This window comes from Stegodyphus dumicola, chromosome X1 (assembly GCF_044657685.1).
Source record: "Stegodyphus dumicola isolate Sdum_Otavi_A_Nest chromosome X1, ASM4465768v1".
Taxonomy (NCBI): domain Eukaryota; kingdom Metazoa; phylum Arthropoda; class Arachnida; order Araneae; family Eresidae; genus Stegodyphus; species Stegodyphus dumicola.
In genome coordinates this window covers 220,663,819-220,687,896 of record NC_140780.1, presented here as the reverse complement: position 1 = coordinate 220,687,896, position 24,078 = coordinate 220,663,819, and the positions used below count along the sequence as shown (strand labels likewise).

Here is a 24,078-nt window from a genome sequence, read left to right as displayed (position 1 = left end):
TTGCAGTAATTTACAAAACAGACAATCTTCTTAGTAGAATATAAATTTTATTTCTAGTTCTCGGTGATAGACAAATTTTATACAATTCTTAAGTGGCAAAATTTTAATACTACCCCTAGCTGTAAAATCTTCAGAATACTAAATCTTTTTAAAATAATATCTCTCGTTGCTGAGTAACGGTTTGATACAAATATGGCGTTGCCACTTCAACAATAATTATATTTATTTATTAAATAACAAGATATTACAGTTCCTTCTGAAGAGTAAATAACTGCAAAATATGTAAACAAATGCTTAATGTTTGACGTAGACGATACAGTTTCTAATGTGTTCGCTATCGCTGATAAGCAATGATTATTACTGGTCTAAAATCTGAAATTCAGCATAGTAACAGTCAAGACTTGAGAAAAAAGAAATTCATGTATTTTTTGTGTATGTGCTTAAAATAGGAGAAAAGGTAACTAGTAAGTTAAAAAAAGATACATATAAAAGATTAAAAAATAAAGATACCCTGAATTTTTATTAAACCCTTGAAAATTTCAGAATTGGAATGGAAAAAACATTTAAAATGTCTTCTGACCCAATGGTCGTACTTTAAATGTTCATTAGTCATCGTAACTAAAAGCTCCTGTGCTTAGAAAGCATTGGTCTAAAATTTAGAGCTAGCAAACAAACATTTCGTAATAGCTTTCTTCCTGCTATACAGGTTTAGAAGCAACAAAGAAAGAATACTTGGATTTCAGAAAAAAATTATCTGTAAGAACATTAGTTAACTTTTTTCCTGTTTACTGGCTCTCCCTTAGTTAAGTGTAAGCAGTGAGCTGTCAACACAATCTACAATACAGTAAGCGCAGCCTCTACTACAATCTGTGAACCTACAGAAGAAATTATAGGCTGACCATATTAGACTCTATCAAAAATAATTCACTTATTCACAGTAACATCAGTTGGGATTAAACTTAAAAATGTCGTATTTATGGAAAGTGATTCTTAACATCTGGGGCCTGCGGATACATTTAATTTGCTCCACATTAAGACAGAGATTATTTGCGATAGAATAAATACTAACGGAAATTAAATTCTTATTACCTGATTTTCTACTTGAGAAAATTTCTACTGAGAAAATAAGAACAGTAATTTCCATATAATGCATATATTCCTAAAATTTCAGGAAATTATAAAGGAACATTTCATGCAACTTGAGATTTAGATTATTTCTTTTAACTTTCACATGATGTGAAATACCTCTTTGATGTAACTGCCAATTATTGCGCATTTTAAATTTCTTCTCCCTAAAACTTATAATATGTAAGAACCTAATGTACACTGTATATGCAGCTCATGAAAAAAAAGTAGGATTAAATATGAAATCTATCTTAATTCCCGAGTGTACCTTTTAAGGACCGAAGAGAGAAAATCCAATATCCTGCACAGTTGTATAAAATCATTATTCGTCCCAGTGACATCCTAGCGATGCTCTTGAGAATAAGCAGCATTATTACTTCACTTTCCTTTCACACTTGTTGACTGGAGAAAAAGGAAATCTCCAACATTTATTTAAAGCGTTTGCTGACTAGATTGCAATCTAAAGGAGCTCACCGATTTTCTCAAACATTGACTTGGTTGAGGTCAAATTTGTCAGTAAGTGCACTGTGGAATAAAGGAGAAAAACAAAGAAACAGTTTAGGCAGTGTAGGAAAAGACGAAACTACGATGGGATAAATGGCAGACATTGAGGAAATATTGTCAGTTATAATAGCAAATAAAGTCCATTTGCTTTCTATAGCATAACTTAATACAAGAATTTAGGAAATTCTTTGTTCTGTGTATGGAGAATTTTAGTTTTATACTTCAGCGATGATTCAGAATGACAGCTTTCTTTAATGCTGCGGGAGAAAGCTTAGTTTACGACGGGTTATTTATTTTTATTTGACTCCACTTCTAAAATTGTTGCGAAATCTCCTTTTCGAAAGAAAGTACAGTGTTACTTCCGCTAAATGTTCTTTCGTTTCGGAGAGAAAAACTATAGGTACTGCAGATTTTATTGCAGTGTGACTCTCGATTAATCGATATAATTCCAGACACAAATCCACTGCTAGCTCAAACTTACGAATAAATCGAAAGTAATGAAAAACAAAAGAAAGAAGAATAACCAGTATTAAAATTTTAAAAATACTATTAATAATTTATCTCATTTCCAAGCAGTTTAATATGGACACTAAAATCATTTATTTTTGTAAATTAAATCATTATTAAAAATGAACGCACTGCAACTAAGGAAAGAACTAAGTTATAAATTTTATTAAAAAACAGTACTTAAAAATTGGAAAGATAAGATATCATTGAGTTGACACTCACGCAAAAAGTCAGTTAGAATGTTTTTGTTTTTAACAGCACAATACTGATATATTCCGTATACAAATGAATTATGTGGTGTTGCGGATAAAACAAGACTCATCAGTACTACTATACGCACTTTTATTTTCCCACTTGGGCCATTATGCATACGTGCTTTGTAAAAAATGTAACTTTTTTTTTTCTTTTAAATAGGACCGGGTTAATCCGCAACCTGGTTGATACGCTTCCGGTTCAGGAAACTGAATGCATTTATAATGAATCAAAGTAACTAATATTCTTTGCGTTTTCTTCACCTTCATTAGAAAAGCGAAATTGAATTGTTACTGATGTTAATGCCTTAATATCATTGCTTTCAAATTTATCAGTGGAGTACGTAGCTATTCTGAATTAGTGGAGTACGTAGCTATTCTGAATTGATTTTATTGTAGCTAATTTTAGAAATACCCGCAAGCTATTGAAGTTCTTATAACCTTTATTTTAATATTGTTAACATTAATATCTGGATTTTGAATTTAAGTGTAGCAAGTCAGATTAAGACGAAACAAATTTATTATTTCGTGACTAACATTTTAAAGTTTTTCATATCTTTTTAAAGATAAAATGTATTTTCTCCTGCTTTCTGGATGCCTTCGTGGTGTAACTGGAAGCGTGCTCGAAGCGCATTCGAAAGGTTTGGAGTCCCGAAGAGGATATTTCACATTTTTCATTTCTCCAGCATAGAAAAAAAGACCTGGTAGCTCTAAGACGCTTTCAGCATTATCTTTTATTATTGAAATAGTTATTCGACTAAAAATAAAATAAAAGAATGCGCTTAGCTAAGGGTAGACAGTTTATTTGATATGATCTAAACGATTAAGAAAAGCTTATCTTTTTTTAAGTATTTCTTTATCCCCAAAATGTGAAACAGTCCCTCCCCAAAACGTTTAGAGTGTAAGTAGATAAAGACAAATCATCTTCATATATGGAAGCTCTATCCTTACTTAGTACAACTGATTACAGTAACATCAGTCGGAATTAAGAACGTGCGTTGGTAAACGAATGCTAATTTTTTGGGGGGAAATATTCTTTGTTTTAATACAGTTATTTTTCTTTGAGTGCGTTAGATAACTTATGAATGAAACAGAACTAAGTAGGCTTCTACGCAGCGAGAAACAACAACAAAAAAAAGCAAAACAAATTCGTAACTTCTAAATCCGTATATAATTACCAGAAATAAGTAAGTATTTTACAATACCATAACATGAAAGTAATTAATTTGCCATAAAATTAAATTTTTGAATTTTATAGCAAATGTTTCATAGATAAATTTTATATAAAAACTGATGTTAATATTTTTTAGAATAATGTCGTTAAATATTTGTACAAATTAATTAGATAAAGCACGTCAGGATGTAATGTGGTTCACATTGTTGAAAACTGAATAATACATAAAAGCTAAATTTTTACCAACGTCATTTGCTATGTTAAGTATCTTATGTTAATTATCAAGTTATTAGGATCTGAGTCTTTACTATAACATTTTCTTTCCGTATTTCTAATCAACATGCAAATTAGGTTTGTGTACCTTTAAGTTGAGGGTTTTGAATCTTTAGATTAGACCTTCTGACAACCGCGTTTTCCTGTTATTATTCTCGCTAGCTCTGCTCAAAAGTTATGGTCCGTTTTAAGCATCTCGCTAGCCGATGTTTTAAAACACGTACCGAAAATATATCACAGCCAGCTTAAATTAGTCTATTCTATGTGTAGTTTTAGACTACGTTTCTACGTTTGAATTTCATATGGTTATGTTAACTTTAATATTCACAAGTAGTGGAAGTTTCGTCTGTAGCACAAGTTGTGTCCGTTCTTTTACATTAAGACTAAATAAAAAAAAGGTTGTTTTTACCTTTTTTAGCATTTTCTGAGTTGTTTGAGACGTAGCGATAATTCGTTATGGTCAGCAGGACTTTTGGGCTCTAGCCTCAAGTTATAAAGAAGCCTTAAACGTATTTCAAAGATCTTCGAACGCTTTCCAAGACTTATGTAGTGCTGAGTTTCTGTATTAGTTTAGTGCAGATTTTACTTCCATAAATGTTCTGCAAGTTGATGGACTGGAGATTTGTTGCTTTATCCACTTCTTATAATTCCTCTTGAGGGTATCGTTCTGTGTATTTCCTACAGCAGCCTTAGAGTTACGGCTGTATAAACCTAGCTTGGCGAATAAAGTCATTATCCTTTTGTAGAAGGAATTAATTCATATCCGAAAGCAAAGACAGGGGAGTCTAAGAAGTTACTGTTATATGTGTCTTTTCACAAATATCAAAGACATTCTCTGAAGATCAGAATAAACCTAAAATCGCGTTGCTAAGCTAATCTGAGTTCAAAGAATAAAATAAAATCTTCACCTGCGTCCTCCGTCACTTTTTAACCAGTAATAAAAGAGGTGAGAAACTGACGATCACGGGTTTTAAAGACCCCCTTCAGCTATACGTTCAGTGGTAGATGATCTCAAAGGATTTGTGGCTGCAGCAATACCCTAACTTAGCTGAGGAAGGGGGTATAGCCATTTTATTTTGTTGACCATGCAGTCGCAAATGGTTGTCATCTGCTGCTAGGTAGCAAATTAGCTTCATTTTCCCTAAGCTTCCGAGATGTTGCTTAAGAATTCTGGGATTTGTTTAAAGTCAATGAGCGTCAGAACATGAAATTCAAAATTTTAGTTTCTCTCTTCTGAATTATACAGATATTTCATGTACTATGCCTCATCAAAGACCGAGTGGCTAAGACAGCTAAGAACAATAGTTACTCGACCTGTGTTCAAACTCAGACGAACGGACTGGTTGGCTTCTGGGATTTTTCCATGTGAATGTGGATATGAGCCAATGACACTTAGAAAGTCCTCCCCAAAGGCATTCCTCCATTTAGGCAGAGCCCACCAGCGGTCGAGCTGTAAAGACGCTGAACACTGGTAGTTCGGTCCGAGGTTCGAATCCCGCGAATGGGCTGGCTGCATGGACGTTTTCGTGGTTTTCCCCATGTGTAACGTGTATACGAGCCAGTTTTCTTTAGAAAGTCCTCCACAAAGGCATCCCTCCCTTTAGGCAGATAGCCCTCGTGTGCTTTGCCATAATTTAATAACCCCCTAACCCCATTTAGACAGATAATTTTTTTGTGCTTTGTCGTATTTAAATTACCTTCAGTTTTCTTATATCCATATCTTTTCTCGATTATCTACTTGTTAAATGACAGCTTTTAACCATGTTATACAGTTTTATTTCCCGACATGCTTTCTGGCAAAGAATTAATAAGTAGTTCTGAAACGATCGCTTTAGTGATAAATGTAGTTTACTTGCATTAGTACCAATAATACTTTTTTACGTTTTCTTAGCTTATTATTCGACCAATATACATAAATTTTGCAAACCTTTGCTTTGTAAAATGTTGTTGCGTTTTCTCATTTAATTCAATAATGCAGTGTAACCGATGTATTTTATTAAGATTCATTTCTTGTAGCTGAAGTAATGCGTGTTCTCACCAGTACCAGGAAATCTAATTTCATGAAGTTTAATTGCTTAATTTTTATCTACTTCTTAACGGTATGCATCTAATATTTTCAGAATTATTTTACGGCTATCAATAATTCCAAAAGCTATTTTAATTAGTAAAAGGAAATATCTAATTTTCTTCAGCCTGAAATTGTTGTTTAAGTTTCAAAATTCAGTTTCAAAGTTCAAAGTACAAAGTACAAAGTTTCAATTTTGCCACATTTCTTTCAAACGTTATTTAGTAGATACAAATGTACATTTTTTCTTAAATGCATCAGCTAAACTTCTGCGTCCCACATATAAACCTACTTAATGCATTTTAGCTATAATTTCATACAAAGGCACACTGCATTACGCCTGTTTCGTACCCGTTTTATTATCTGAAATAAATTCGTCTAAAGAATATTTCAAAGCACGTCATAATTCACTCATGAAAAGAAATTTAACTTTGAAGAAATTCAATAGAATGTTCTATTAAGTCGTGATATAAGGAAATACTGTATCCCCACGTGCATGTTCTCATGTGTATGTGGTTGCCCATCCAATTAGCAACAGAAAGCCCCGTGGTTCAAATCTCTGCAAGGGTATAGTTGAAGTTTTACGTTTCTTGTTTTGAAAAACACCTAAATGCCTCTACAGAGGTAAACGAACTAAAATGTTTTGAGTGGCAATTGTGACCGCTTGAATTTGATGGGCTGGAATTTGTGCCTCTCCAAAATCATCCTTCATTGGCGGGTAATAAAAGAATTAGTGTCTCTCCCTGCATGTGCTCTTGTGGTGGCAGTGGTAGCACGTTCAGAGAGCAACTAGAAGTTCCGTGATTCAAATTTCGACGAGGGTATAGCTGAACTTTCGTATTGTCTTATATAGTGTTTTTACAATGATATTTATCTCGTGTATTTTATGATTTGAAAGGTAAGTTAAATTTCTGTGGCAATGTTGTCTCCCTTGGGAGAGGTAATTTTTGTGAGGATTTAGTTTGAGACTAAGGCGTGTTTTACGCTGCACATGGAAAAATTTTATAAGAATCTTATGTTTCAAGAAAAATAGATTTTTCAGAAATTCCTAGAAAAGTTTTTGTTTTCTCTAGAAGTTTCTGATTACTCATAAGCTGTGCGATTCATCGAGAAAATTTCCGAAAAATATATTATAAAATATAATTATATTTATTAAGTGTTTAAAAATAATTTTGAATATTATAAATACTGATAAAGCCTTTCGGAAGATTGTAAAAGTGTTTAAAAGTTTTGTTTCATCACTTAAAAGTAATGTATTGCAAAAGCAAATGAAAGAATGTGAATAAAAAAGTAAGTATTTAGTCTGAATTTATATGTCAAACACACAGCAACTATTTAAGATTCGGAAATTCATAAAGTAATGATAAAATTGTGTCTCGCTGAAATAATGACGTCCAATTTTGTAGGTCATTTTTACTATTACGTTTATCACAGTGACAAATATAGTACTTATTGTGAGATTGATCTTAATTTCATTATAACCTTTACAATAAAAGAACGTACCTTGATTTTGATAATAGGCTGAACGTTCAATAAAGTAATAAAATTCACACACAAGAAAACAATAGTGAATTTTCATTCTGTCATTGATTAAGCAAAAAAACGCATTTTTCCATGGAATACTTAGTGTTAATTTTGTAATGAAAGATGAAGGGTTTCTCGAACTATCTTCTTAGTGTTAGTTAACTTTTAATGTATTTCAAAGAGATACTTTCTAGTAAATAAATACTTGCCACTGCATAAAATGTATTTATTTATCTATCCTGAATATTAAAAATCCAATACAATGCAAAATATGAACGGGTAACATTTAGAATCACAATGAAGAATGGCAGAAATATCTTATCAGAAATGACTTATCGTTTCGACATGATAAGCATGTTAATGTGTTTCAAAATCACATTGATCTGCTTTATAAGAGAAAAAACTTAGCCAAGAAAAAGTAAAGTATACGTTAGTACAGGAGTGCTGATACTTCCTTATTGTATACATTATTAAATGAGTAAACATGATACAATAAATGTTATATCGCTATCCATATACAGTGGAATGTTGATAATGAAATAAAATGACACTGTACGTTAAATAATGATTAACATTAATAATATTATTTTAATTTCAAAGCACATGTATTATAAAGTAATATTTTTAATTAGACTGTGAAGGTTCGTAGAGCAAATGTGAGGTTTATCATAGTGCCTTCTAAAATGCCTCGTTTCCTAGCTCTGATGGAGCCCATGAAGGATCAAAGCGCTTTCCAAATCGCAAACGAAGCGAAGGTGCTCTTCCAGCTTTTCTCACCATTTCGTGGAGCCCCGCAATACCTCCATTAGCCATTAACACATCATATAACTCCCGGAGCTGAACTGAAAGGAAAAAAACGTCATTAAATATTAAAAAAATATTTGTATATAGGTTGGCGTATATAGTCACCGTATATAAGCTTCTAATAATGTTTTTAAGGGCAGACTAAATTTTTGTTTTTATGTAACAACTTACTATGTCTTGTGCATACAGACATTTCACCCATCCTTTATACATGTCAATGATCAGAGTTATTGAAATATAATTTATAAGCCTCTCTGAATAAGTTGCAATTGTGCAACTGATTTTGCCTTCTTTTTTGAGGTGAAGAAATAGCAATAAATCATACAAATTGATGAAATGCACAGTTATCAGAATTGTGGCAACCCCAAATGTAAAATTTCAGCAGTTTTCCTCTCCTTACCTAAAATAAAATACCGAGGTTATGAATAATATTATATGTGATATTAATATCGCCTGGTCTTGAAGCAGAAAACGTAAGTTTACGATCTTGCGTAAGGCCACTGTTTTATTACATACACTTTCTTGAGTCATAGCGTTAATCATGATTAGGTTTTCTATAAATGCATGAAGAAAACCTATTATCTTTTATCAGTTCAGAATATTATGTAATAAATATTTGAGAGAGAAATGGTTATAATAAGGAGTTGAAATATAAAAATATATTTGTATTCTTATGTGTGATGCAAATAATATAACAGAAATTTGCAATTATTATGAATTTAGTTACTGTTCACAATATAATTAAGAATATTAATTTTATGCGCAAAATTAATTTCATTCTAACTTTAACAATAAAATAGTTTTTCGATAAAAGTTTAATATTTAGTCACCTGTACTAAAATACGAAGAATATGAAAAATCAGTATGATAGCTTCTGTTATTCAAATGACAAATTATATTAATACTTCGAAAAATAGTAGAGTTTCATCTTCTAGTCCTGGTTGAAGAGTTTTAGAAATATAAATTATTGCTAAATCCATTCAGTTAAAATATAAGTAAAACTTGTCTTATACGGAATTCGGAATGTTTAATTAAGTTTCTAGAAGATAGTATAAGTAAAATTTTCTTTTAAGGAATTCGGAATATTTTACCAAGTGCCTAAATGATTTAAGAGGTTTGAACCCGTCTTGTCCATAACTTATTTGAAAACAGTTACTCTTACTATGTCATATTAAACCAATGACAGTAAAGTTATGAAATATTAATTTTTTCAAAAGTGTGTGCAGTCGAAAAGCGTCACAACTGACGCAATCACATTTTATCCTTGATATGTACGTTATGTACGTTGCTGACCATCAAATAACAGTGACATGAATTACAAGAGGTATCAAATCCATGTATATTGGATAAAATAATATAAGGTACAAGAATGAATTGATTATAGCCCATTTCGACTCTTAGAACACGAAGAAATCAGCATTTCGTTTAGCCATTATTGCTGATAACTCCTGGGACACTCGTCGGCAGTGAAAGAAAAGGGCTTTGGATATAGGCTTGTATTATGTCAGTCTATTTTATTACATACATAAGTCAAAAATTATCTGATGATTGTATCAACCCCGAGGTTGTATGCTGGGCCATTTGTTTGCCAATCATCTACCAGACTTGATCGATGGGTGATATATCGAAAGAACAGGTGGACAAAAAAGGAATGATTGCTCTTTCATCTACAAAAAGGAAATGATTGCTCTTCCCGTCTCACGGGGTTTCAAAAACAATGCTAGAAAAATACGACTGTGTCAGTCAAACATCTGGATCGAATTAAACAGTATTACAGGAGATAGCTGCATAAACATGTCGAGACTTGTCTCTGGCCGATAACGTTGCCTGCAAGTTCTGTGAAATGAATTAGATCTCATTACCTAGAACTTTGGAAACACTTTACCTATTCCCGCATGATTAAATTGTAGGAAAATAGCTGATCTTTGATACAGTTTTTTCATGTTAATGTAATGGAATATGAAAAATAGTTTTTAAATTAACCTCGTTACAAGCTTTTCAGTCTACGTATTCGATTATGCAGATGAGTCACCAGTTAAAAGGAATGCATAAAATTTCTAGACACTGCTGATTTATTCCCGATTCGATTTCCACTGAAACAGGTAGAGTGAGTTCAAGTATTTTATGCTTTCTCCGAGAGCATTCCTATTAGAAAGGTAATTTCAATTAATATTTTTCCAGATAAAAGTTTTCTGTTTCTTTTAACTGAAAAAGTTCTTACAAAGCTGTAAATTTAATTGTTATATGTTTTGGATTAAATAATTTATTTATGTCTCTACTAGAAATCTAAATATAAGGAAAATTTTTGACTTCATGACAGGATACAAGGAAATGTAGAATCTACTAATTTTTTAGTCTGATGTTATGATTCTTATTGTAGTGATTCAGCAATTTCATGTAAAGCCATAAATTTGTGTATGCGTATGTGCTATCTCAGTTTTTAGAAGAAAACTCAAAAACTGATTCACATAAAAAAAGTTATACGTGAGATTCAACCTACACCAGGGTCGTTATTATACTGGTTGAGATCTGTATTTCGACAGTCTCGGCTTTAGAGGGTCTAAAATACACGGAAACGGTTTCTGGTATCCAAAGGGTAGCCTATGTTGTTCTGGAGGAAGGATGGCTTTGGACCTCCGAGTAGGGGCGAGAAGACTGGTCCTTCTTCGACTGGTGATTAACTGGTTGTCCCCTTGACAAGTTGAATAAGTACAGATATATAGTTACATATAACATTTCTTTCATAACCTAACATATTATTTGGCTTCTAGTTCAAATCTATTGATCGAAAGGGATAATAGATTTAAAAACTAGTAGGTTCAATATACAATGAAAGCTCAGAAACATAATTATTGTGTTAAGATTGTTCTGCTCTTGATGAAGAATCTGGATTTCCTTTCCGTAATTGGAATTAAGTATTTCTTTATTTCAATCCTGCAAATTTTAGAATTTCAGACACAGAGCCTTGAAATCCGAGGTCGAATGGATTGCCTATTAGTACCGTTAGAAATCTGAGTTGGAATCACAGTCTTTGAGTACTGTTTGTTTGACTCACTATAAAAATTGAAACCTTATAAGGGACTAATCCTTTTGATCATAAGAATGATCCTTTTTGCGGTAAAATTATATAACTTCCAAGAAAGAAATTCAGTCTTTAGCCTTTCGGGATAGCTTCCGTACCGAGAAGAGATGCATACAGTTGCGTACAGGAATGTAATGCTTCTAAGCAAAAAGAAAACTATTTCCCTTTGCTGCAATCTGATAAAGAAGAATGTGAAAGCGAGAAAGATTGGCGGTGACAGCACAAGATAAATGTCGTTTTACCCTATTCGAAATAAATGTACTGGAAAGAAGCTCGATAGCAGAAGTAGCCATCTTCATGTCCCCCTCCCCTCTTTCCATTTTTGTTTTCGCTTGTTTTCTTCGAGGATCTCAAAGAAGGCTGCTGAGATACGTGCAGCTGTGGGCGAGTGATTTTATTTGTTTATTTTCTTATGAAAATCGCATATGAAGATTAAATGCATTCTGTCAGATAGCTTCCTTCTTGCTTTAAAGTGCCGTGGAGTAGAATTGAAATTGCATTTGCTGAAATTGAAGGCAGATACCTTGCAGCGTTTTAGACATTTTTTAATAATACTCTTTATTTCAATTTTTAGCTTAATTCCGATTGCATTTGATGGGTATGTTAAATTATTTTCTTAAAGATAATGATATATTTATATTCTTACTTCTGTAGAACAATCGCAATGTCTCTGAAGTCTTACCATCGTAACCTGGACACATCATAACAAAGAACAGACATACATTAGAAAGCATTACTGAAATATTTCATATTCTTGTACTGATTTTATTTCTTAATGAATATGAGAAACTTTTAAGTTGATGTTAAGGATTTTGAGATTTCTAAAGATAGTTAAAAATTTATAAATTTATAATAGCTAAAGAGCCATTTAAAATGAAGCTTAAATATTCATAAAATTGAAATGAAGGCATAAGAATTCATACTGAATCCATTTGGTTTCTGATAAGGCAGAGAGTTCCAAGTAGTTTGAGGCAATACACTCTTTAAAGATATTAAGGGCTAAATACAATTAGGTAAAAAATATTTAACGGCTCTAGAAAGATGTTAATAAAAAGATCTTTCATTTGATGCCAACCGTCTCAAATTTTGATTAGTTTTACAATACTATTGATTCATATTTGGAAGTTAGATGATTTAGCTTAGTTAAAAGGCTATAACATAAAACAAATTTTTAGACTTTTTAAATATTATTAGTCAACAGCCAAACTATAAGGGAAAGAAGAAAGATAAGAAACTGAATTTATTATTTTAAAATCAGGCTTAAAACATTTAATAAGAAGCAGTCATAGGTTCATTTGATGAAGAAAATGTAATCCCAAATGATTAATTTTGAAAGATCATTCACAGTTAAAAGTACTAATATAAAATACATTTTATCGACACGAATACATGAAATCTTATACGAATTATTTCTTCAGCGAAAGAATGTAGACAAGGCCATCTTTCATATCTTTTTTACTCTTAGAAAACGTTGTTTAAAATGAAATTTCTAAATCCAAATAAATCAGCTCGTTAAGATATCAAAGATTTTTAATTATCAAAGGTTTATAGATTGTTATGAAATGTTACTGTTAATTTCTATATTCTATTTTCCACTTTTGAATATTTGTTCTGAATTGTCATGAGCAGGAACATTCTTTACCTTTCAAATTCTAAATTGTTTTCGAACCAAAATTAATGAACGTAAACTTTGTACTTTAAAATCATGTTCACAAATTTTGATATTTTTGTAGTATACTTACACATTTTAGAAATAAAATTCATTAAATCTTTAATTTGAGTGCGCAGATTATTGCATGTTTAATTGAAGAAATTTAAACGCAAAAGGGCTATCTTCCAAAGATACAGTTTCAAATTATTTTAGAAGGGAAATTAGCTTGTACACGCCATGAAACCAGCCTTACAATAAACCTATTTACCAGTTCCAGAGAAGAGTCAAAGTACCACTACTCAAAAATTAACCATACGGCCACAGATAGACGTGAAATACAGCTTAAGAAGGCTTAAGAATAACTTAATACTTATTTCAAAGCCCTTAACTTTGGGTTTTATTCGTAGATCTAGAAAAGTAAAATTATTTTATAGTCTAAAAGAAGATAAGAAGGGCACTTTTGACTCTCAGATCAAAAGAACGCAATCATACTTTAATGAACGTTTCCATTACGTTCATTATCAATAATGTTAATTGCCTAAACGAATCCGAAATCGATGTGGGACAGCTGAGGTTTCCTTTTGCGATTTATATACCTAAGAAAATTTTCTTTATCAAGCAGCAATTTATTGAAAATATTCATTATTTATCTCTTGTTTTACGCTTTCTGTATTTGTTTGTCTTTTTTTCCTTAATGATAATTTACTTTGAATTACTACTTTATTTTTGATAAAAAGGATCAGATCATTTGATTATAACAAAGCTTACTAAGGTTATTTGAATAAGTAGAAGGATGCTTTCATGAAGAATTTTCCAAGGAAAATTTCTAGTAATCACGTCTGATGAAGAAGAATGTAATATTAAAATCTAAATTTTGCTCATCTTGTGACTTGCAGTTTGAAAATACGCGTTCAAATTTACCGTATCTGATTTCCTTATATATCTTAACTTCGTAAAATTATCAAGTGAAACCAAAAGAATACTAAATAAAGCAGAGATACCTCCGGGAATTCGTTGCTTCGTTTCTGATAAGAACTGATATATTCTTCCTTAGTTTTCGAAAGTAACTAAAAAAATTATATTTCTTTTACTTTCAAACTATTTTCATTTAAAACCATAAAAATCATTTTCTTTTAAATTTCGCTTTGAAAAACCAAAACTATCTAAAATAAGTAAAGTGCTATTTATTAAGGAAACTTTCAAGAAAAATGTCAGCAAATCTCACAGTAAGGTACAGCAGTTTTAATAAAATACAATACACGCAATTAAATATGGCACCATAGGCGTTAACTTACTTTCCAAAAAGCAATTGTGCTGAAAAGACCAAACAAATAAACTAAGCTTAAATTTTTAAATAAACAGCAGTAAGAGAAATAAATGTTTTAAAAATGTTTTACCTAGCATCGCTTTACAGTCAACTTCTGGAACAGGTCCTGAGGACACCATATTACTTCCAATCAACAAAAGACACACGGTCAGAGCAAAATATTTGCAGAAAGCCATCACTGAAATCTACGGGAAAAAAAAAAAAAAAAAAAAAAAAAGACTACTTAATGAAGTGCTTTTTGATGATTCCGAACTCGTGAGGAAAATTGTTTTATTTTGAGTTTGGAAATTATTCTCAGATGCATTTATTTTAAAGTGAAGCATAATATGAAATGCAGTTTAATACTTTTCTGGCCTATTACCAAATAGCGTTTAAAGATACGATTTTTTTTCATGAAATCTGAAAGTTTACAGAATAAAGGATATTTAATTCTCGTTAAAAGAATTCAGGAGTTTCTCTTCTGAAGGAGGATCTGAAATAATCTAATACAAATTATGAAAATTGTATAAAAGGTACTTTTTTTAGTAAAGGGAAACTGACGACACTTTCCTTAATGATAAGTAAGAACTCTTAATATTTGCCGGAAAAAAGCTACCATTGAAGTTCTGTTTCAACGGAATTCATTTCAAATGACAGGCCGCTTCTACTTAAGTATAGTTCATGCGAGCCATACTGAACTGAAAACAAAACCATCATTATCGTGCGGTACCAGTCTTTAGTATTACTCTCTACTTTTTCTACTCTGTGTATCTCTATATGGTGCTGTGTTTTACCGAAGAAACTTAAAATCCGCCTTTCATTGAGCTGGAGAATAAACTTGCTCCTGTACCTGTCAGTCTAATCTTCGTTTTTGAACTTAAGAAATTTCGCATTTACTCCAGTATTATCTTTGTTCTCTCTAGAAATTGGAATCATACTCATTGCGCTATGATGTCTACTTAATTCTTAATTACGGCAGTATGGATTCACAGATTGCTAAGTTTTATCCTTAATGAAAGAATTTTTCATTATCTCGTAATTCATATTTTTACACTGCTAGCATTTTCGCGTTTGGTTAAATAATAAATATTTTATGAGACTTGATTGCTTTTAAAATGTTTGAAATTTATATCAACTTTCTTTGAGGCCTCACTAAGATGAAAATACGTCATTACATTATTATAGATGAAACTGTTAAAGTACAGTCATTACTCGTTTTCGTAAAGGCAAGTACAAGTAGAATCATGTCGCCCTGGACGGTATAATTGCTGGCGGGGGTTGATTTCCAGCTCAAAATCAACGACGTAGGTTCGATTCTCGTGTAAAGCTTGGTTGTTTTGGCGTATCTTTCTCCCTTTTCGTGGTGTAATTTCAATCTATCCTTAGTGATGCATCATTGTCAATGTTTTCAATGGTGAGACAGACCACTGCATTAGGCTATTCTTAACAAATTGCCTTTGAGCAAATGTCCGCTGTCAGGAGAAAAAAAAAACTTTTGGAAGCATTAACATTTCTGGGACCTTGAATCGAAGAAAATCATGTCTCCACCGATAATGGAACCCCAGACACTTTCCTTTTGCCAACTAGATGCTCTGACTACTAACTACAAAGCAAGGACACAGAGGAAGAATGACTTTAATTCATTGTGCATGGACGCAACCCCAAATGAGTAAAATGAGTGGACAAAGGACTTATACTGTTGGAGTGGGATTGCTAGTTTGCGGACGGACCTCTCTATTCAACGTTTTAGAAATTTTTCTCATGTGAGAAAATATATTCAGATTCTCTTAGAAAGCTTTCAGAAGGTTAGTTTTCCCTGAGAAGATGTCCGCAATGTATTTTCCTTTAAAAATTACTTATCAGTTTATAAATACTGATACTTTTGAGAGCTCTCTACAACATACATACGTCTCCATCTTATACACTGCTAGAACTGTAAGAATATCTTTTTAAAATGACGCAGTGAATGATTTAAAATCGTAAAATCGTTACATGTTGCTGGGTAGTATAGTGACATTTTCTAGTTTCTACATGAAGCAAATTTTACGCTGATATAACTGTGCTTAGAGCTCTAAACCTTTAGAAAAGAAAGATAATTAGTATTCGCATATTTATTGAAATTAATGCCTAGAATAAAATAACGTAGACTAGGAAGTATTTAGAAAGTAAACTAAACCTTCTTGGCATAAATTACATTACTCTGGAGGAAAAAAGTTATTAGTTTAAAAGATTTTGTCTACCATACTACTCTTATTCTCTCGTAAGTAAATAAAACTGGTTTTAGAGTTAAAAACGTTCGAGAATACTGTTGAAAATTTCGCCATGATCTGCATTCCACACATATCATACGTAATAATCGTGTCTTGTCTTTATTATGAACGGTCATTAAAATAAGATTTTTGTTTATACTTATGGTTTAGATTCAGTTAAAGAAATTATATACACAAAATATATGATTGCGTGTAATATATCCAGTACTTGTAATGTGATATAATGTTTTACCTCGCACAGCAGTACCTTTCAATTAGCAAAAAATAACACAAAAATAATTTTTTTAATTATTCATATTAAGAGTAGTGTTAAGAAAAAAATTAGAAAAAAAAAAGAACCTTAGACTAACATCGATTTTAAATAGATTTCTGTTGATTTCGAGGGCGATTTGACATAATTCGTTTTCATGGCTGACATTTTGCTTAATTCTGAGTGTCTCTCTCCCAATTAGTATTATTGTGCGAAACTATATTTATCCTACGAAATGCTTGGTATTTCTTGCTATTAAATATGAAGAAAACAAAAAATAATAACACATTTATTCATATTAGATTTTCACTCAGTATTCCTTCCGAAGTGAAAGATAAAACACTTGATAAACACTTGCTACTTGCTCAGTTATATAAAGGCTAGTAGAAACTTTATCATGGTTGCGGCCTTAAAAACAGAATTTTGAACGAAGTTCCACTTGCTGCGTAACAATGAAATTAAATAAATAAACGCAAATATTTTCGCTATTTCAGTTGCATATTGTTTCTTCTCAAGTGAAATGATATCAAATCAAAATTCCCGGGGATAGAATTTTAAAATTTCGTGATATTTTTAAATTAAGGGTTGTGCCTTAATCGTGAATATACCATAGTGGATAAGATTTCTTATTATTGAATAGGCACTCTGGATTTGTTTTCTGACAAGCGGATTGGCTACATAAGGATTTCTTTATTTTTTGGATGTGTGATGTGAAAATAGGCCGGATATCTTCAGTCGTCCATTCAGGAAGGTCGTCCATAAAGGCTTTTCCGCTGATAAAACGGAAATTTTCGAAACTGAAAATTAACTGAAACTGATAATTTACGTCTTAAAAATAGAAGAAATACGGTATTTGTATAAGTAAAACTTAATTTTTTTTTTCATCCAAGGTGAGGATTCTGTGAGGAAAATTTTGAACACTATAAGTAATTTGATAAATAAAATGAAGCCACTTATTAATCACTCTAACATCAAAGCAATGATATACGTTTGAAATATCTCTTGGATTCGCCACATTTTGCTTAACATCAGAAGTTATATCTTTCATACTTAACACAGAGCGGAAAAGCGCCATTTATTTAATCTCAAATGAAAGAAAAGACGGGGATATTTTTAAACTGTCGGAGAGTTGAATTTTATTTCAATTGCCTTGTTTAAAAATTTTTAACTAAACAAATTTAAGGGAAAATATATTTATAAGTAATTTTGCGTAACAATAACTAATAAAAATAAAAAAAATATTTTTAATATTTCATTATCAAAGACATATTTTTCTTTATTTGATGAAAACCATAAGCCAGAAAAATAACTATATGAAAAATTTTAAAGCAAATGTCTAACCTTGCGTCGCCAAAGAACCGACCTTGAATAAGGCTTTGAATCGAAACAAGATTAGCATCCCTGGGGCTTAGGCCTAGGATTCACGACTTTTCTTAGTTAAAATAGAAGGGAACAAACATATCGTTTCTTTATAAAGAAGAGCAATGAAATGATGATGCTATCTACCAATTTACTTTTGACAGAAATTACAAATCGAGTATTGAAACGATTACGTTGATAAAAATGTATCACATTCTTTAATAAAATATGAAGGACTTTAATTTCTCTTCTCGTTTTAATAACTTAGACATAATTACCTTCTGTGGCTGACGGGACTAACAGCAAAAGTTATCGATTACGGCTAATATTGGAGTTGAGTATTTCGATAAATACTGTCTTTGTGACTTATGTTTTACCAGTGCAGCTTTACGCGAAAAGCTTTTGTGAGAGAATAGTCAAAGCTGCGAAACAGTAATAGTTGTCTCTGAGTTTTCTCACGGCTGGGGAACTGATTCATACCTTAATGCTTCTTCATGTGAATCATAAATGTGAGACAAGTTCCTTTACAGCTTCCTACATGGAAGCCTTACTTCCTTTATACAGATAGCTTTAGTATGTGTTGTCATAATTAAATAATCCAAACTAGTTGCTATCCTTTGTGAAAATTTAAAGTTCTTTATTTATAAGCTGCATTCTCTAAGTTAGTTACTAGCAAGTATGAAAGAAAGCTAGAAAGCAAATATACAGACATTACCAAAGCTAGGAAACAAATACATACAGGAGAAATAATTTCTAACTCAGCTATTTAAAGACAATGCAATTTAGATTACTGTACTTTATTTGCAGAAAGAAAAAAATATTATTAGCTACAATTATAATGAAGTAAACTAAAACGAATCCATAAACAAACTTATTTAATTATTACGCATTATATTTTTCTAAATAAACAAAAATATGTTTTAAGGAAGTTCATAAAAATATAGTAATAATAAGAAACTAGGAGGCAGTTAAAAACAAGGGTACTTTTACGTTGACCGAAATGGCCGCCGGACGCTAAGGCACACATATCGACTTATTTCCTAATGTGAAAATACAGTTTTCTAGACGCAGCTCTACTATTTACAGATATGAAAATTACTGTGATACATATAGCATCATGGCGAAAAAATAGCTTTGAATACCCTTTTCAGAAGTGGACAGAATGATGGAAACGATTCATTCAGGTTGACGGACTGGATTATTTGACTACGGTAAAGCACACTAGGGTTATTTGTCTAACGGAGAATGCCTTTCTGGAAGATTTCCTAAGCCAAACTGACTCGTAGTCACATTATATACAAGAAAAAGCAGGAAATTTCTCATGTAACTAAACGGGATTCATGTTAAGGAAGTAAAGTAAAGGGCTTGCATGTGTAACTTTGCTTACTGAATCCCACTTCTGACTGACGCTAAATATTTACTGCTAGAATGACCTTTTAAAATGAAAATCAAATGATATTCTAAGTTCACTTCTTTTTCATTAAGGAATTTTAACACTGACTTTGCAGAGGCATTAGAATTATTTTGAAGCAGGAGACTCGAAAAATATGCAATGCCCTCGCCGAGACTCGAACCTCGGACCTCTCGAATACGTACCGAGTGTGCTGACCATTACACTACGAAGATATGCTAAGAAGGCGGGAGAAATACTTTATATACTCCTCCTTTTAAAGGGCGACTGGAGATTAGAGGAACTAGTCGCCAAATCCTGGTGGTGGAGAATCATCATTCACCACGTTTTTTAGTTCAGGCGCAACTGTAGAGACATTTGGTTATTTCGAAGCAGGAGACATGAAAAATAGAAATACCTTATAACTTCGCTTCCGAGAAATTTAATTCATCACTGAAAAATAACCACTTTTAAAAAGTTAACTGACTGGTAAAAGTTAAAAAAAAAAAAAAAAAAAAATTAAAACCCTTGACTGGAATTTTTCGTTCAAAGGTTTTTCTCATTCATATTGACCCCAATTATAGAAGTTTTATGTTGCAGACTTCTTAATAAATTCTGAAATAAATCTGTTTCATAAATTTGGAAGAAGGCAACAGTTATACCAATGCTAAAAAAGAATAAACATATTTCTGTTCTTGGTAGTTACGGGCCAATATCCTTAGTAAGCAAAACTTCAAAGTTCATGGAAATAATAGTTCGTAACTGATTAAAAAGTTCCTTAAAACAGAAAACTTCTTGTATCTTGTACAGGCGAGCTTTAGAATATTGCCCTCTGCAGAAGATTAGATTGCGCATTTCTGTCAGACAATAAAAGACAAGTGTTGATAAAGAGCCATATTACTGCTGCCCTTTATCTCAATTTTAAGAAAGCTTCTTAGTTTATTTGGTTATAGCAAGGCATTGAAGGGATGTCTGCCTAAAAGGGGGGATGCCTCCATAGAGAACTTTCTAAGTGAAACTAACTCGTACGCACGGTACACATGAGGCAGACCACGAACACACCCATGCAGACAACCTGTTAGCTGGAATTTGAATCCCGGACCAAGCTGGGATTCGAGCCCGGACCGAACTACAAGTGTTCAGCGATTTCACTTCTCGGTCACTGGTGGAGCAAGGAAACTTATGACTGAGTTTGGAGAGCTTGTCGCGTCAAAAAAACTTTCCGTAATGACAATTTATGGTAACATGCTTCACTGAATCTCAAGTCTTTAGGCCTATAAGTATTTCTGCGGCCTTCTTAGCATGCCTTCGTGGTGTAGTGCTCAGCATGCTCGGCGCGTATTCGAGAGATCCGTGGTTCGAGTCCGACGAAGACATAGTTCATTTTTCATGTCTCCTGCTTCGAAATAACCTAATGTATCTACAGGACAATGATACATAAATGTACGATTCGGTAATTTTCTATAAAGTTACAAACCAAAAATTATCGACCGTCTTACTGATAATAATGTTGATAAGTATGCTGATGATTTAGTTCTACGGACTTCAGCGCCTAGGAAAAATAAATGCAGGGCAAGTATTACAGAGACATGTTTCTTAGCAGCCTGTAGTTCTTTTCTTAGACACTTCTTTGTAAAATGCGCTGAATAATGCGTTAGGTAACTTACACTCTTGGTGCATCGGAAATAATATTGTAGAGACATTAGGTCTTTTTTGGAAGCAGGAGAACTGAAAAACAAGCAACTCGTTCGCTGGGAATCGAACCATGGACCTCTGGAATACGCGCGCAGCGTGCAGACCGCTACACTACGAAGGCATGCTAAGAAGGTGGAAGAAATATCTTATATACTCCCCCCTTTTAAAGGGTGACTGGAGTCTATTAGGGGACCCAATCGCCAAATACTGGGTGTGGAGAATCATCATCCACCACCCTTTTAGTTCGGGAGGTACTGTAGAGATATTAGGTCTTTTTTGGAAGCAGGAGAAGTGAAAAATGCTCAACGCCTTCGGGAATCGAACCATGGACCTCTCGAATACGCACCCAGCGTGCAGACCACTACACTACGAAGACATGTTAAGAAATACTGGGTAAAATTTTGTACGTAATTACGTGATATAACGTGCACACTTTATTCCAAAGAAACAGATTGCTCTTATGATTCGTGTAAGTAAAACGCGTAAACACGCTGCAACATGATGTCCGAAATAAATTCATTGCAACACATCTCAGTCCTAATACTCATGTGAATTACCTATGGCTCTGAAGTTTGCCCATATTTCAAAATCAAGTCCTTTGTAAAATTTCACTACTTGCTTACATCAGCTCAACTGTAAAATCTGTAATTATATATATATACACGTATATATATATATATATATATATATATATATATATATATATACGTGCAAAACTAAATTCATAATTTCAGTAGGATGCACATATGCATATGCATATATATATAAACAAGTCTATTATTTTAACTAGAATAACCAAATAGCCCTCGCGTGCTTTGACATTATTATACAAACGAATATTTCAACTGTATGCCAATATACAAAACGCTAGTGTAAAATTTATTTATAACTTTATTACAGTTTATAATAAACATCCCTTTTAACTGCTTACAAAAGCGGCAAGCTAACAAGTGAGTCAGCTAACGGGCTAGTGGTGTAATTCTAAATTAGAAAAATCGTAAGTAATGAAATAAAAAAAGCCATTTCATAACTTAATACTACTTAATGAAGATGTAAATTTAATTTTGTTTACGAGGGCAAAACTTACCTTAATATCAATCAAGTTTCATTCTTAATAAAATACTTGTCATTAGTTGAAAAAAAAAATACTCGATGCTGGTTCGATGCAATGAAATCTGCAAAATAATGGCTTTAACTCTATTTTCAACTGCAATACATACATAATAATAATAAAATCGAAAAAAAAAAAAAAAAAAAAAAAACTGATTTTAATTTTTTTTCAGTTAAAGCAAGAAATTCAGAAGACGAAATGTTTGCATAGGTTATATTAAAGTTCTGATGTCAACTTCATCTGTTTATTTACATTTGTGCTTTTGCCTCTTCACCGGAAGGAACACGTCTAGCGGAAAAAATTCATATCATGAAATTGTTTCTCTTTCAGATGCATATTTTAAATGAAGTACTTTATGTTATTTGCATGATTGCATATAAGATGCTGCTTTTTCGTTTCTGAAATGATTTTAAAGGTTTAATCTTTTCTACGTGCTCGAAGAATTTGTTCGACAGCAAATATTTATATCAACATAAGGAAGAAAATAGCGCAAAGAAATACATTTTACGCTGAAAAAATTTCATTTTACAAAAACGTTTTGATTGAAGCATCAATAGTAGCTGCATTTCGATACCGATACTATTTCTAAAAGCGATCTGACTATTTGCACACCCCAAAAAACTGAGTATTTTGTGAGAATTTATTGATAATATGCGTGTTTACAAGCATCGCAGAAGTAAGAAACTCATTTGTTTTTGTTTACCTTTCATTCTATTTTTGAAGTTTTTAAATTTCAGTTCGAGAACGAGGACCTGACATACTCTTATTAAGAAGATTCGCTTCAAAAATTATATATTGAAATCAAAAAATCTTTTATTGCACAGTACAAATTAAGTACATAACCTTCTTCGATAAAATTCTTATAAGCAAAGCAACAAAAACGGAGGATATAATTCGCGTATTAAGCACACTTAGAATGCTTGTAAAGACATTACAGACCTATCAAACCCCGCTGATTACTGATGTGAAAACAGAATGACATGCAGAACATTTGAGAAAATTTAGTAGTCAGTCTGATAAATAATGAGAAAGGAGATTTCAATTCTTGCAAATAATATGAAAGACGAATGAGCGCGGCCAGCTAGCTCGGTAATTCGAATCCCGGAAATGACATTAATTAATTTTTCACATTTCCTATTCCAATAAAATTAGTGTCTCTATTTTCACCCGAAGTAAAATGTGGTAGATGATAATTCTATATCTTCTAGATTTGGTGGACTGGGTCTCCACAGTTGTCCTTTATGTGTAAATAAAATGTAATGAATTATATAGTTCCCCTGTGATTGCTCTCATGCTGTAAATGGTAGCACGTCCTCCGATCGGTTAGAAGATCTGTGGCTGGAATTCTGGCGAGGCTATAATCGATTTTTCACGATTCTAACTCCAAAAAAACCTTATGTCTCCACTGAGTGCCAAGAAAGAGTACAGCGATTTTCCTGAAATTAATGCAACGAATACTTAGGTAATAAATAGAACATAATGAAATTTTCAGCGCTGAAGTAAATGAATTTATTATCCTTAAATAAAGTATATAATCGCTCAAGTAGCTCCACTTTTGAAAACGATACATTTCTGTATTCGTGACGACACTGTAGAATATTGTATGCGATATAATGTCTTGGGTTACGGTTGGTATGCTGCTCAGTCCAAAGTAAAAGATTTGTTTATTACTTACGGAGATTCAAATTCAGCTTGTAAATAACTTCTGATGATATCCTCATTTTTTTTAGCTGGCGA

At 32.3% G+C, this 24,078-nt stretch overlaps 1 protein-coding gene across 2 annotated transcripts in view; it reads right to left on the bottom strand.

Moving 5' to 3' along the window:
* Nucleotides 1-7,985: 7,985 nt before the first annotated feature.
* The window catches only part of LOC146993420 (uncharacterized), a 137,917-nt gene continuing 121,824 nt past the window's right edge, over nucleotides 7,986-24,078 (bottom strand). For both annotated transcript variants that reach the window (XM_085808529.1, XM_085808528.1), the window contains exons 3-4: nucleotides 14,358-14,472; nucleotides 7,986-8,265 (exon numbers count right to left, since the gene is read on the bottom strand). In XM_085808529.1, coding sequence (XP_085664655.1) covers nucleotides 8,102-8,265; nucleotides 14,358-14,463 — 270 coding nt within the window. In that variant the 5' untranslated portion in view covers nucleotides 14,464-14,472 and the 3' untranslated portion in view covers nucleotides 7,986-8,101. The remainder of the gene's footprint in view (nucleotides 8,266-14,357; nucleotides 14,473-24,078) is intronic.